This window comes from Asterias amurensis, chromosome 3, assembly GCF_032118995.1.
Source record: "Asterias amurensis chromosome 3, ASM3211899v1".
In the NCBI taxonomy this organism is placed as follows: Eukaryota; Metazoa; Echinodermata; class Asteroidea; order Forcipulatida; family Asteriidae; genus Asterias; species Asterias amurensis.
The window spans coordinates 3,059,136-3,072,129 of record NC_092650.1 but is presented as its reverse complement, the minus strand read 5'-3'; the positions used below and the strand labels follow the sequence as shown (position 1 = coordinate 3,072,129).

At 38.7% G+C, this 12,994-nt stretch overlaps 1 protein-coding gene across 1 annotated transcript in view; it reads right to left on the bottom strand.

The window, feature by feature from the left end:
- LOC139934602 (serine/threonine-protein kinase H1-like) overlaps positions 1–12,994 on the bottom strand; it is a 31,344-nt gene that overhangs the window by 3,931 nt on the left and 14,419 nt on the right. Inside the window, exon 2 of the mRNA XM_071928891.1 lies at positions 1,000–1,314. Coding sequence (XP_071784992.1) covers positions 1,000–1,314 — 315 coding nt within the window. The remainder of the gene's footprint in view (positions 1–999; positions 1,315–12,994) is intronic.

Genomic DNA, 12,994 nt, shown 5'->3' with positions numbered 1-12,994 from the left:
TTTGGGAAAAACTAAATCCTATTGAACAATAGCAAAGTGCAACCACACCAACCAATGTCATTACTGCAGGAATTCGGTGCCAACTGAAAAAGAAAAGGCTGAAACATTTGGCGGGATTTGAGATCGAGTTCTAAAGAGGTCAATGGGTAAACAAGTCTGTGGTGCTTGCTTAGTAATAACAGGAATGTGTATGAGCAGAAGACAAGTAACCAGACAGAGAAGACCAGTGTTTTGTGAAACCTTTCTCGCAAACTTTCTCTAATTGCAACAAACCAAAGTAAAAAGTCAACTTTTTGCATGTACTATTAACAGTTCAGAATTTATGAAGCCCATAAGTTTGATATCAAACAGTTATGACCCAGTACTCTTAAGGCCGCGTCACACTGCAGCGATAACGAAAACGATAACGATCACTACGCAAAGAGAACACATTCTATTGGTTGAATTGCTCCACGCAGAATACGCACATGCTCATTCAACCAATAGAATGTGTTGTCTTTGCGTCATTATCGTTATTGTTCTCGTTATCGCTGCAGTAGGACCAGGTTAACAGAATCCATCCAATGGAATGTAATTGAATCCAATGAAATAACAGAATCCATTGAAATCCAATGGATTCCAGTCCAACAGAATCCAATGGTATCTAATGGAATCCAACAGAATCCAACGGAATCCAACGGAATCCAATAGAATTCACCAATATCTAACGGAATCCAATGGAATCCAATGAAAGCTTATGGAGTCCAGTCCAACAGAATCTAATGGAATCCAAAAGAATCCATAGGAATCCAACGGAATCCAATGGAATTCACTAAAATCCAATGGAATCCAACAGAATTTAATGGAATTCAATTGAAACAAATGGAATCCAACAGAATCCAAAGGAATCCAACAGTAAGACGTGAATTAATGTGACCAAAATCTCAGACAAACATTGCTATAAGATCTGGACAGATTTAGGAAAACCAAAGGTTATTGTAGTATTGATTTAAATCTCACCTTCTTGTATTCTTTGGACAGATCTGTGAGCTCCAGCTGAACCTTGTTCTTGTCTGATCGTAGACTCTTAGTGGATTTACTAGACCTATTGGACCTGGTCGATCTAGCCGACTTAGTTGATCGGCTTCTGGTTGACGTTCTCTTGAGCCAGTTGTGGCTGATAGATCGATGAAGGTTTTTTAGACTTGACTGAGCAGCGTTGGTGACGATCCATGGGTGTTTGAGCGCCTCGGACGCTGGTAGTCTCTCGTTTGGATTAATCAGAAGAAGCTTGCCGATAAAATCTTTACCGGATGATGAGATGTCTTTCCATGGCTGGGAAGAGGGAAAACAAAAAATTAATCAACCATGCAATTCAATTTAAAGGCAGTGGACACTATTGGTAATTACTCAAAATAATTATTAACATAAAACCTTTCTTGGTGACGCGTAATGGGGAGAGGTTGATGGTATAAAACATCGGAGAAACGGCTCCTTCTAAAGTGCCATAGTTTTTGAGAAAGAAGTAATTTTCCATGAACTTGATTTCGAGACCTCAGATTTAGAATTTGAGGTCTCGAAATCAACCATCTAAATGCACACAACTCTGTGTGACAAGGGTGTTTTTTCTTTCATTGTTATCTCGCAACTTCGTTGACAGATTGAGCTCAAATTTTCACAGGTTAGTTATTTTATACATATGTTGAGATACACTAACTGTGAATGCTAGAAAATGACAAACAAAGAAGAGGAAGACATAAGTTTAAACACATTTCTATGCTTTATTTGAGAAGTCTTTCCATGGCTGTGAAAAAAAACCAAAAAAAACAAACATGGATTTTTTTTAATGGAATTGCGACAGAAAACAAAAAATGAAAGACAAATTAAAACATGTTCGCATGCTTGTGAGGTTTCCATTCTTAGCGGACGTATACAGGCCAGCCCGACAGGCACTAGACTTGTTTGATAAGTGTCAAAGACAAGTAATCTCTCTTGATGTATCCCAACATATGCATCAAATAACATAACTGTGGAAAATTTGAATTTAATTGGTCATCGAAGTTGCAAGAGAATAATGAAAGAAAAAACACAATCTTTTTGCACAAAATTGTGTGTGCTCTCAGATGCCTAAAAAAAGGCTCAAGGCCTGAAGTGTTTTAATATTTTGAGCGAGAAAATACCTCTTTCTCAAAAAATAAGTTACTTCAGAGGGAGCAGTTTCTCATAAGGGTTTATACTACCAACAACTCTCCATTGCTCAATACCAAGTTAGTTTTTAAGCTAGTGCCTTAATGTATATTTCTGAGTGTCTTACATTCCACCACAATGCCTAGCTGATACGAGTCATAGAATTCTGAGATGCTATCGGTTTAAACTTGTCAATTCACATTCCTTGAAGAAGTCAAAGGGGCATTGGTCACCAAAGCAGTGAAGACTTCCCGGAAGATCATTTCAATGGCAGACTTTTGAGACGCTGGCAGCAGCAGACAGAAAGGTTTTTTTTTGCGGCTCTGAGAGTGCTGGAAAAAGGTCAATATAACGTGCATAGTTGAGCACACCTACTACTAGTGAAAACTGCGAAAAAAGGACCGTCTAAAAGTCTCTCCCGTTGTCATATTCTAACAACAGTGAACTTGAATCTGAACTACCCGCAAACAGTTCACATTTGTTTTCTCTAGACGAGGAACTTTATACACCTAAGTAAATCAACTAAAACAAAAACAGCCGATTTGTCATAAATCATCATCGGGGATGTAGTTTAACATGAGTTCCCAGGGTTCAACACATCGTGCCAACTGGGTCAAGCCCCGCTTTCCCACCAACTGCAAGATGTCTTATTGGTCAACAATTGGTTCACACTACCCACTTTGAAATTGGGACCCTTGGTAATAAGACACCCCTCCCCTGTGAGCCGCAAAACAATAGGGGAAACATGCAAGAGATTACCGTCTACCAGTGAAAATTGAAAAACTGGATAGCCGCCAACAAATTGGAGCCTGCTGTCCTCAGGTATTTATAAAATGACTACGCAGGAAGAAAACAAGGCCCTGCTAGAAGGAATTGGAGGCCCTACCGAGGGTTCTACCAGACAGACTCAAATCCTGGCTGATAACAAAGTATTCCATGAACAGTACGCCGGTGGATAGAGGTCAAGTTTGACAGGTTTGGGGATGTGTTATTGTTGTTGGAGGGAAAGGATGGTGCCGTCAGCGAACAGTGCCACAAATAAACAACTTTTTCTCTCTCTCTTCTGGGCTTAGCTTCATAGAGCTGCTTAAGCATGAAGAAGTTGCTAAGCACAATAAAATTATGTTTACCAGATTCAAGTTACCAGCTAAAACACCATTATACAGTACAACATGTAACTGAATCTAATAAGTTCAAACAAACTAGCTTAACAATGCCAACAAACTTAAGTATTAAGGCAATAAAAACAACCAAGGGAAAAAACACGCTCACAATAGCAACATACAGAGTTTATGCTGCTAATATTGGATTTCTTTGCTCTTAAAGGCAGTGGAAACTATTGGTAAATACTCAAAATAATTATTAGCATAAAACCTTTCTTGGTAACAAGTAATGGGGAGAGGTTGATAGTATAAAACATTGTGAGAAACGACTCCCTCTGAAGTAATAGTTTTAAAGAAAGAATTAATTTTCCACGAATTTGATTTCGAGACCTCAAGTTTAGAATTTGAGGTCTCGAAATCAAGCATCTGAAAGCACACAACTTCATGTGGCAAGGGTGTTTTTTTTCTTTCATTATTATCTCGCAACTTTGACGACCAATTGAGCTCAAATTTTCGGAGGTTCGTTATTTTATGCATATAATGTTGAGATACAGCAAGTGAGAAAGACTGGTCTTTGACAATTACCAATAGTGTCCAGTTTCGTTAAAGTGCTTGCTTCTTATGGAAAAAATTCCCTGCTTTTGTGATGTTTTTATATCGTCATGGACATAGGAGATATATTTTTTTTTGAGTCACTTCTTCCCACCTGCCATGCAAAGGTCAAGCAGCAGCATGAGGTCACGACCTCAATAATGTCCATTCCCAGAAGGGTTCTACCTCGGACCTGTAATAACTGGGTAGATCCCATGACTTTATTCGGGCACTGACCGTTTGGCCGAAGAAAAAAAACATCTTGAAGTAATTTCTGATCTGGGATAAGTTTACTGATTGTTGTGTCAATAATGATGTGTAGAAAATTAAAATCGTTTGCTCGGGACTATAAGGTCATCAGTGCAGTTTGTGTGGATTTAATAATTTAAATGCTTTTCAATATTATATTGAAGCTGCTGGTAAGTTTACTGATCAAGAATGGTCTTTAAAGTTTTTGTTTGGCAAAAATTAACATTCATTTTCAAAGTATAATTTGTTATTTTTTTACTTTTAAAGGCAGTGGACACTATTGGTAATTGTCAAAGACTAGCCTTCACAGTTGGTGTATCTCAACATATACATAAAATAACTAACCTGTGAAAATTTGAGCTCAATCGGTCGTCAAAGTTGCGAGATAATAATGAAAGAAGAAAACACGAAGTTGTGTGTGTTTAGATGGTCGATTTCGAGACCTCAAGTTCTAAATCTGAGGTCTCGAAATCAAATTCGTTGAAAATTACTTCTTTCTCAAAAATTATGGCGCTTCCGAGGGAGCCGTTTCTCACAATGTTTTATACCATCAACCTCTCCCCATTACTTGTCACCAAGAAAGGTTTTATGCTAATAATTATTTTGAGTAATTACCAATAGTGTCTACTTCCTTTAAATTCATACACATTTTTTCGTTTGAAAGACCTTTTAATCATTTCAAGTATGAATTTTCAAGCAATGACCTTAATAGCACTAGTCGACTATGGTCTGCGTTTTCAAGGACTTTTTAATAACATAAATGTACAACCCATTTCAAACATGCCACATGCAATGACTCAAATTTATCGCCCTACTCTTTTAGCTTAGCATATTCGGTGTCTAGGTGACAAGAAAGAATGTCTCGCTAATGACTCAACCTTCTTTGTTTTACAACCTGACATTACCATAGCTCAAGTAAACTACAAAGTCTGTCACGAAGACACATTCATTGATTTATCAACTATTAAGAGAAAGAATGTGACTTTCTGAGCTCTCAGGTGGTACCATCGCCTATGTATGAATGTCTTATCGTTAAATCCTGACATAGCTAAAATTCCTGGTCTGACTTGGAAATGGTCCCCCGCAAGTTCAAGTCTTCCTGGGGGGAGGGGAGTGGTGAGACAATTCCAAGGTTGTAAATAGAATTGTTTGGAATAATTTTTTTACTGCACTTCTTATAGAATAATGGTGCTGCGGGATGTTAGGAACTTTTTGGGCTTTTGAGTGAAAATGTAATAGAATTTAGTCTGGAAATGTGTGAGGTAAAACTTTTGTTAGGACGACTAAAGAGGGAATAAAGCGGGGAGTGGAGTACAGTATGTAGACAATGATGAGTCAAGGGTACCCATCGACAGGTATGGGCTGTACATTACACACACAGTAGCAGGATCTCCCAAGCTCTCTTTACATTTAATCTATTAGTTTGCTCAGATATAAAAATATATTAAAGACACTGGACACCTTTGGAAATTGTTAAAGAACAGTCTTCTCACTTGGTGTATCTCAACATATGCACAAAATAACAAACCTGTGCAAATTTGAACACAATTGGTCGTCGACCAATTGTGTTCAAATTATCTGATAATAATGGAAGAAAAAAACACCCTTGTCACACAAAGTTGTGTGCCTTCAGATGCTTGATTTTGGGACCTCAAAATTTAATTCTGAGGTCTTGAAATCAAATTCATGGAAAATTACTTCTTTCTTGAAAAATTATGTTACTTCAGAGGGAGCCTTTTCTCACAATGTTTTTTCCTGTCAACAGCACTCCATTGCTTGTTACCAAGTAAGTTTTTATGCTAACAATTATTTTGAGTAATTACCAAAAGTGTCCAGTGCCTTTAACAAAAAGAAACTTCCACAGAAGTCAATGGTTTGAACACTGTTACTAAATCCTTGTGACCTTCAGCTATTTATTTTAAATTAGTTCATTATAGACATAATAGTTTCAAATTCTGGACAGAATCATGATATGGGGTTGAACAAAGAAAAAATTGACTAGAATGGGATTTGAACCAACGACCTCCGGAATCATGCAACACATTGCTAGCTTCGCCTCATCTGACTTTAACTAGACTGCACAGTCCCACGGTTCGCTAAAGACTATACACAAAGCTTCCATCAATAAACCGGCCGGATGTTTTGTTCAAACAGTTCTCATCAAGTGTTCGTGCCAGTCACTGCACTAGTTTTGCGGCGGTGTCTTTTCTGTACATTACTCTGTGATCAATCACTACATCTTCACATCATGGTCTAGGAAGCTGGAGGAGTTGAGGTAGAGGTCAGAAAGCCTGCTGGATTCCTGGAGCGCTTGTATCTTTTAAGACGTTGAGGAGTCTGTAAAATCATCGCAATTCATTGAATGTCTTTTAAAATCTAGGTTTGATGTCGGTAGCTGTTTACTGTCCTGTATGCTTCGTTTTTTTAAGGGCAGGGGCACCAAGGCATTTTCTCCTTCGTAAAGGGCACACTACGGTGAGGAAATTGTACATTTCTACTGGAGCATTTCAGGCCTGGTAGTCATAAAAGTTTTTATTTAGCAAAAAGAAACATTTTTTTCGAAGTAAAACATTCATTTTTTGATTTTGATTTATTTATGTCCTAATATATGTATGTATTTAAGGACTTTTTGATCTTTTAAAAGTATGTGAAATTGTCCTTAATCACCTTTTAGTTCTGAGCAGATGAAATGTGGGTGATGGAATGCAGTTATGATTAGATGATTAGATACAGATTCCATCAGATAAAAAGGGAGAACTATTGTCTGCCTAAAGACAGTTTTGTCGGTGATGATGTTTCTTCATCATAAGGGTCCAAGCTCAATAGAGAAATGAAATTAATTTGGTTTGGGACATTCTGATAGGTTTCAGTGCTGCACTGTTGCGTCGTGTACTATTAGTTTGATACATTTCCACCAAATAATTTGATTTGAATTTAGATTTCAGTTGAGTAGTAAACTCATGCAACACTTTATTATTTGTCATTAAGTGTAAAAGAACTAACATGTACATCTGGTTTGGATTTTTAAAGCTGTTTAATAAAAACTTTGGTGATTTTGCCGAGGGCAAACCAATAGGAAATCAGACTTCAGTAGGAAAAATATCCTACCTGCTAAAAGTTAATACCAACCACTATCATGCTCCCACCAGACTGGGACCCCTACAACTGTATCTACACTAAATCTCAATAGAGGACTTTTGATGTTATTTACAGCTTGTTTTGTTGACATTTGTGAGTCATAATCTGCATTTTATGATCTTCCAAACATACAGGGTGTTTACCTTCCCTACACCATTCAGTGTGTAAACCTTCAGCATAAATATCCCCCAGGCTTTAAATGTTTCTAGGTTTTGTAAACAAACTTTCCCCAAAGCGAAGCCCAAGAGTCCTATAAAGTTCCACCATCATCATATTTTTACGATGGTAAATAGTTCAGTTGATCCTAGATAATTCATTATTTGTTTACTTTCTCATTTTATGTGTACTATTTTTATATTTTTTGAAAACCCATTCATTTTTAAAACAAAACACATGCTTTTTTCGAACATCTTCTGTCAGCCCCAGGTATCACAAATACTTCCGATGGTTCTCGCTCCTTCCAGAGCGCTGCTGTGCATCTTGGGAACAGTTTACCACACAATGTCAAACAGGCTGAAACTACCGATCAATTTTAGACCAGAGTTAAAACACATTTTGTTCAATCAATGTGATTGTTAATTTCACTTTCTGCCTTTTTTAACATTATTTCTTAAGCGCGTAGGGACCTTTTAGTGATATGCGCTACACAATAACTGTCTATTATTATAATATATTGTTCTTTCAGCTGATGGTGATATCTTGAATAAGTTAAGGAGAATGGGCGAGAAAGTGTAGATTCATAGATTGAATGTACGAGCAGAAGGCGAGTACATGGTAGTCACAAATCGACACTTTAGATTCTATTCTCCGACTTAAACTACAGTAATTCCCCCAATCTGTGTTCTTTGTCAAACGACATTTGGTCACATACAAGTTGAACAATCACTTTAGTTTGTACACTCAACTGTCGATTTGTAATGAATCTACAGCCAAGTGCAGATTCTTAAAAACAATCTACACGTTCATCAATAGAGTGACGCCACAGAAATAGTTTAATTGAAAAGAAACAATATTTATGGTGACTTGTCTGCAAGACCATTCAACTACTTGGTCTCCAATCAGACACCTGAGACACTACATCACAGCAGTCTTCCCTTTCAATTCCAGATCGACTGGTTTCCAATCTCGACTGGTTCCCATCTCAGACACAAACAATGCATACAGCGCCCGGTCAAAGTCAGGTCAAATAATAATCCTCACATAGTCTCTGGGTCAAGCAGGGGTCATCAGTTGACCCAGGGGTCATCAGTTGACCTCTTATAACTCAAGTTCATCAACAAACTCCAAACAATGACCTAGGGATGTCGGCTTTGAACTACCCAGGAATTGTTTAGCCGTTCTTGATAGATGATCTGCTTGTACTTTTGCTGAGCTTTGTGGTTAGGAGGGCCTGCAGTGTGCTCAGGTTGGGTATTAGGGCAGAGGGATTATGGAGTACGGATCCACAAGAATGTCATCAGATTTAAGATGGTTTTTAAAAGGCACTGGACAACTTTGGTTATTGTCAAAGACCAGTATTTTATCTTGGTGTATCCCAACATATATATGCATAAAATAACAAATCTGTGAAAAATTTGGACTTAATTGAAAAGAAAAAATCTTTTTGTCTAGGATTCGTGCAAACATTCTCTTACAATGTAAACGTGTGAAAAAACACTCATTTTGTCCGTCTTACCACTCTTGCAAAGAGCAATTTGGCGGACAACTCTTTTTTTAGAATGAAAGACGAGCACTTTCAACTCGATTTAGAGTGAAGTTCGTTCCAATTTTACTTAAAAAAGAGTGATACAGAATGACTTTCGCCCTCAAAAGAGCGAAACTGACACCACTAGGTCAAGAGAGTGACATTTCACTCTAAAACATTAAGAGAGGTTTTAGTATCTAAAATTGCCATAGATAAATATAGACTTATTCTGTGGCAAAACAACATTACATCTATTTTATAAAGGTAGGCCTATACATCAAACTTCTTGGCATGTGAGAATAATTGATTTGGGCAATCATGTAAGGTTTGCAAATACAGAGTGTGGACTTCATGGTAATTTAATGGGTCACCACAGTCATACATCCCAAAAGGTTTTACTGCGGGGACTGGCTGATACTTATGTTTCTGTTCTAGTGGCGCCATCTTTCCAGGGAACAATGATGTAAATGAAGGTTTCATTGTCCTCTGCTATTGTGATCCTTTGAAGTCTACATTCCTAGACTAGCATTTATTACCTCTGAGGTATCAATGATCACATGAATAATATGAGCTTGAAAACAAGGCTTTGAGACTCCAAGTTAAACAACAGCAACTACACTCTATTGCAGGTATATACTTAAGGTGCTTGGTCAGCAACATTCTAAGGCAGAATTTTAAATGTTTTGAATTATGAGACCAAATTCATCTAGCACCTTGTGAAGGGTTTACAAGTTTCAAACATACAAGTTCCGTATCATTGGACTGATCACAATACTGATGTGCGTATCCATTCTTGGAAGATTTCTGCAGAAAAAAAACATTAAAATAATAAGAAGAGGGTCTCATCTGAGCTAATTTGCACATGACTAATTCTCAAACATGACTAAACTGACCAACTGATGACTATGAACTGACCAACTGATGACTACACTGACCAACTGATGACTAAACTGACCAACTGATGACTAAACTGACCAACTGGTGACTAAACTGACCAACTGATGACTACACCGACCAACTGATGACTAAACTGACCAACTGATGACTAAACTGACCAACTGATGACTAAACTGACCAACTGATGACTACACTGACCAACTGATAACTAAACTGACCAACTGATGACTAAACTGACCAACTGATGACCAAACTGACCAACTGATGACTAAACTGACCAACCAATGACTAAACTGACCAACTGATGACTACACTGACCAACTGATAACTAAACTGACCAACTGATGACTAAACTGACCAACTGATGACTAAACTGACCAACTGGTGACAAATATCCAGTTTGAATATTGCCCTTCCCACCCACAACACTGCTCAACAAGTGCAGTTCAACAGATTTAAAGCAAACAATTAGAGTGTTGCATAACCCAACAATAGCTCTGATTCGTTTCTTGCAATCTGATTACCAAAAACTTGCATGTATGGCCAAGTAAAAAAAAATACCAGTTGATCGTCTGGGTTTTTCCAGATAGAGGCTGTTGAGGGCCTTTTTATTTTTTATTTCATTCAAATGTGGCTGCCTGGCATTTTAATTCAAACTGGCCACCAATATTGCAGTTTTAAGTCACCAATTAAATAGGTACAAGTTCTTAAAAGATTAGCAAGCTTAATGAGAAATGCACAGAAAATTTGTCTTAAAAAAAGAAAAAAGGAAAAAAAAAGAAAAAAAGGATGCAGCCTCAAAAAAAAGGATGAGGGAGGGGACAGTCAACTGGTATTTTTTTTTTATTTGGCCTAACCTACGCCAGCGATCAGCTGGGATGATTGTAGAGAACTCCTGGATTAAAGAAACCTTCAATGCCATCCTCACCCCAAGAGCTTGCATTTATGGGTACTCATGTCAAAGTGGTTACAAGCTGGAGGAAAAAGCTTGCTCAGTGAGGCAGGAGAAGGGTTGCGTGCGGAGCAAGAACTTTAAGCACCTCAAGAACAACAAACACTGACTGGATCATTGTCTTGCGTCTTTGTTCCCGGACAAAGATCGGAATGCCTGAGCAACTGTGGCCCAAGGGCCGTCCCTTCTCTTGGCACGCACACAGGTGGTTTTTGGGGGTAAAAATTATACTACGGACACGTAAATGTAGCACAGACATGCAGGTATGGTGGTGGGGTAAGGGGGGGGGGCACAGTTCAGAACCAATTGACTACGATTGAAGAGGCAGTAACACTGATTTGGAGTGGTATTGGTACGGGTTTTGGCAGCGAACTTTTTCATAGCAGATAGATGATAGGAATGTCAGTGGCTGGCTGGATTAGGGGCTTTGGGTAGCGACTGCTCTAATGTGCACTGTAGCCACGGGGAGGCAGGGGGGGGGGGTTGATGGCATAAATGGGTTGTTGTTTGGTAATCTAGAAACTCGGCTGAAGTATGGGGACAGATTGCCCTGATGAAAACAGACAAAGACAGATGTCTATTGAAGAGTATCAACAAGTTGGCATGTTTTTTTGTTTACTCTTTTGTAAAAATAGCACTTGTTGATATGGATGGGGTATAACCTTCTAAAAATAAACTAGTTACGAAACATGGATGTAACAAAACAAAGAACATCTTAAAGGAAAAATGATGGTCACAAGCAGATGCCCCAGAAGGTAATAAGAGCTCAGTTTCTCCCTTTCTTGAATCTTGAAAATTTAAGATGACAACTTACATGGAAGCAATGATTAACCACAGTAAAAAAGATGTACTTTGGTACATTTGGTGCCAATCATTTTCAGAATTAGGGGCCCATGAGTTTTAAGACTCATAGAGTGGCTAGTATACAAATATTGACTGCTTCGAGTGCTATGGTTAAAACTATGACTCCCGAGGTGATCCACGGAGCGTTCTATTTTCCCGAGGCGAAGCCGAGGGAAAATAGAACGCTCCGGGGATCACCGAGGGAGTCATAGTTTTTAACCATTGCACGAGTAAAAGCAGTCAATATTTGTTTTATAACACCCCAAACATTTCTAAAACCTGTATTATTATTATTAAGTTACAGACCTGAATGCTACATTCCACGGACGACGCGAACACAGATTGCAAACACTTTTACCTACTGTGTTGCATGTAGTGTCGGACAATCCGAAATGGTTACAGACTATTAATTTATCATCCTCGTACACGCAACGGACGTCTGGGTACTGCACGCCGTGTGCTAGTCTGTCGGACTAGCGCACGGCGCCATGTGCTAGTCTTCGGACTAGCGCATGGCAAACCGACGCTCTATCACAAGGCCGTCGTCTAGCAAAACTAAGACATGTCATGTGACGCGCTCTAAACCAATGAGCAGGCACAATACCTGCAAGGGGTGTTATAATAGGCATTATCATATTGTAACACCAACTATGTTGAATGTCACCATTCACCACTCTAGACTAGGGTCTAATTCTCCTGCCAACTATTATGTCATGTGGCAACTTTACTTATAAATTGTTCTCAAACCTCGGTGTATATGATTGTATGGCACCAGGTGTCTCCGTTGACAAATACAGCAATGTCCTTCAAGTTAGAGAATTACTTCACTTTGCACAGTTTAATAATAACTGAAGGTTACAGTGGCCTGTCATGTTCCCTTTAATTGGTCAGAGCCTTTGCTCTGGGCCCAATTTCATAGCGCTGCTAAGCGTCCGATTTTGTACTTACTGCCCGATGATTTCCATTTCATAGCGCTGCTAACCGTTGGCACATGAAAAGTACGAAAATAAATGACGTCACAATGCAAATCCACGATAAACACGCAATATGGCCGCCCAGTTTTTCTGCTAACCTGTGAAATACGCTTAGGCTTAAGCAAATTTTTCTGCTACAGTAAGCACGCAAATTTGCTTACCGTTAAGCAGCGCTATGAAATTGGGCCCAGTCCACAACTAGCATTGCAGTGTTTTGGATTTGGAGTGGACAGTCCAAAATACCAGCTGATATCTGTTCATATGCTGTTAAGGTGACAAACTGGTCAACATGCAATTACAGAACCCTACTGGGTTCCAATTAGTGAAGCTGATCGTAGATTGCGTTTCACTGGAAACCTGTTGGGAATCACCGAGGGAGACTGTAATATTGTGCTGG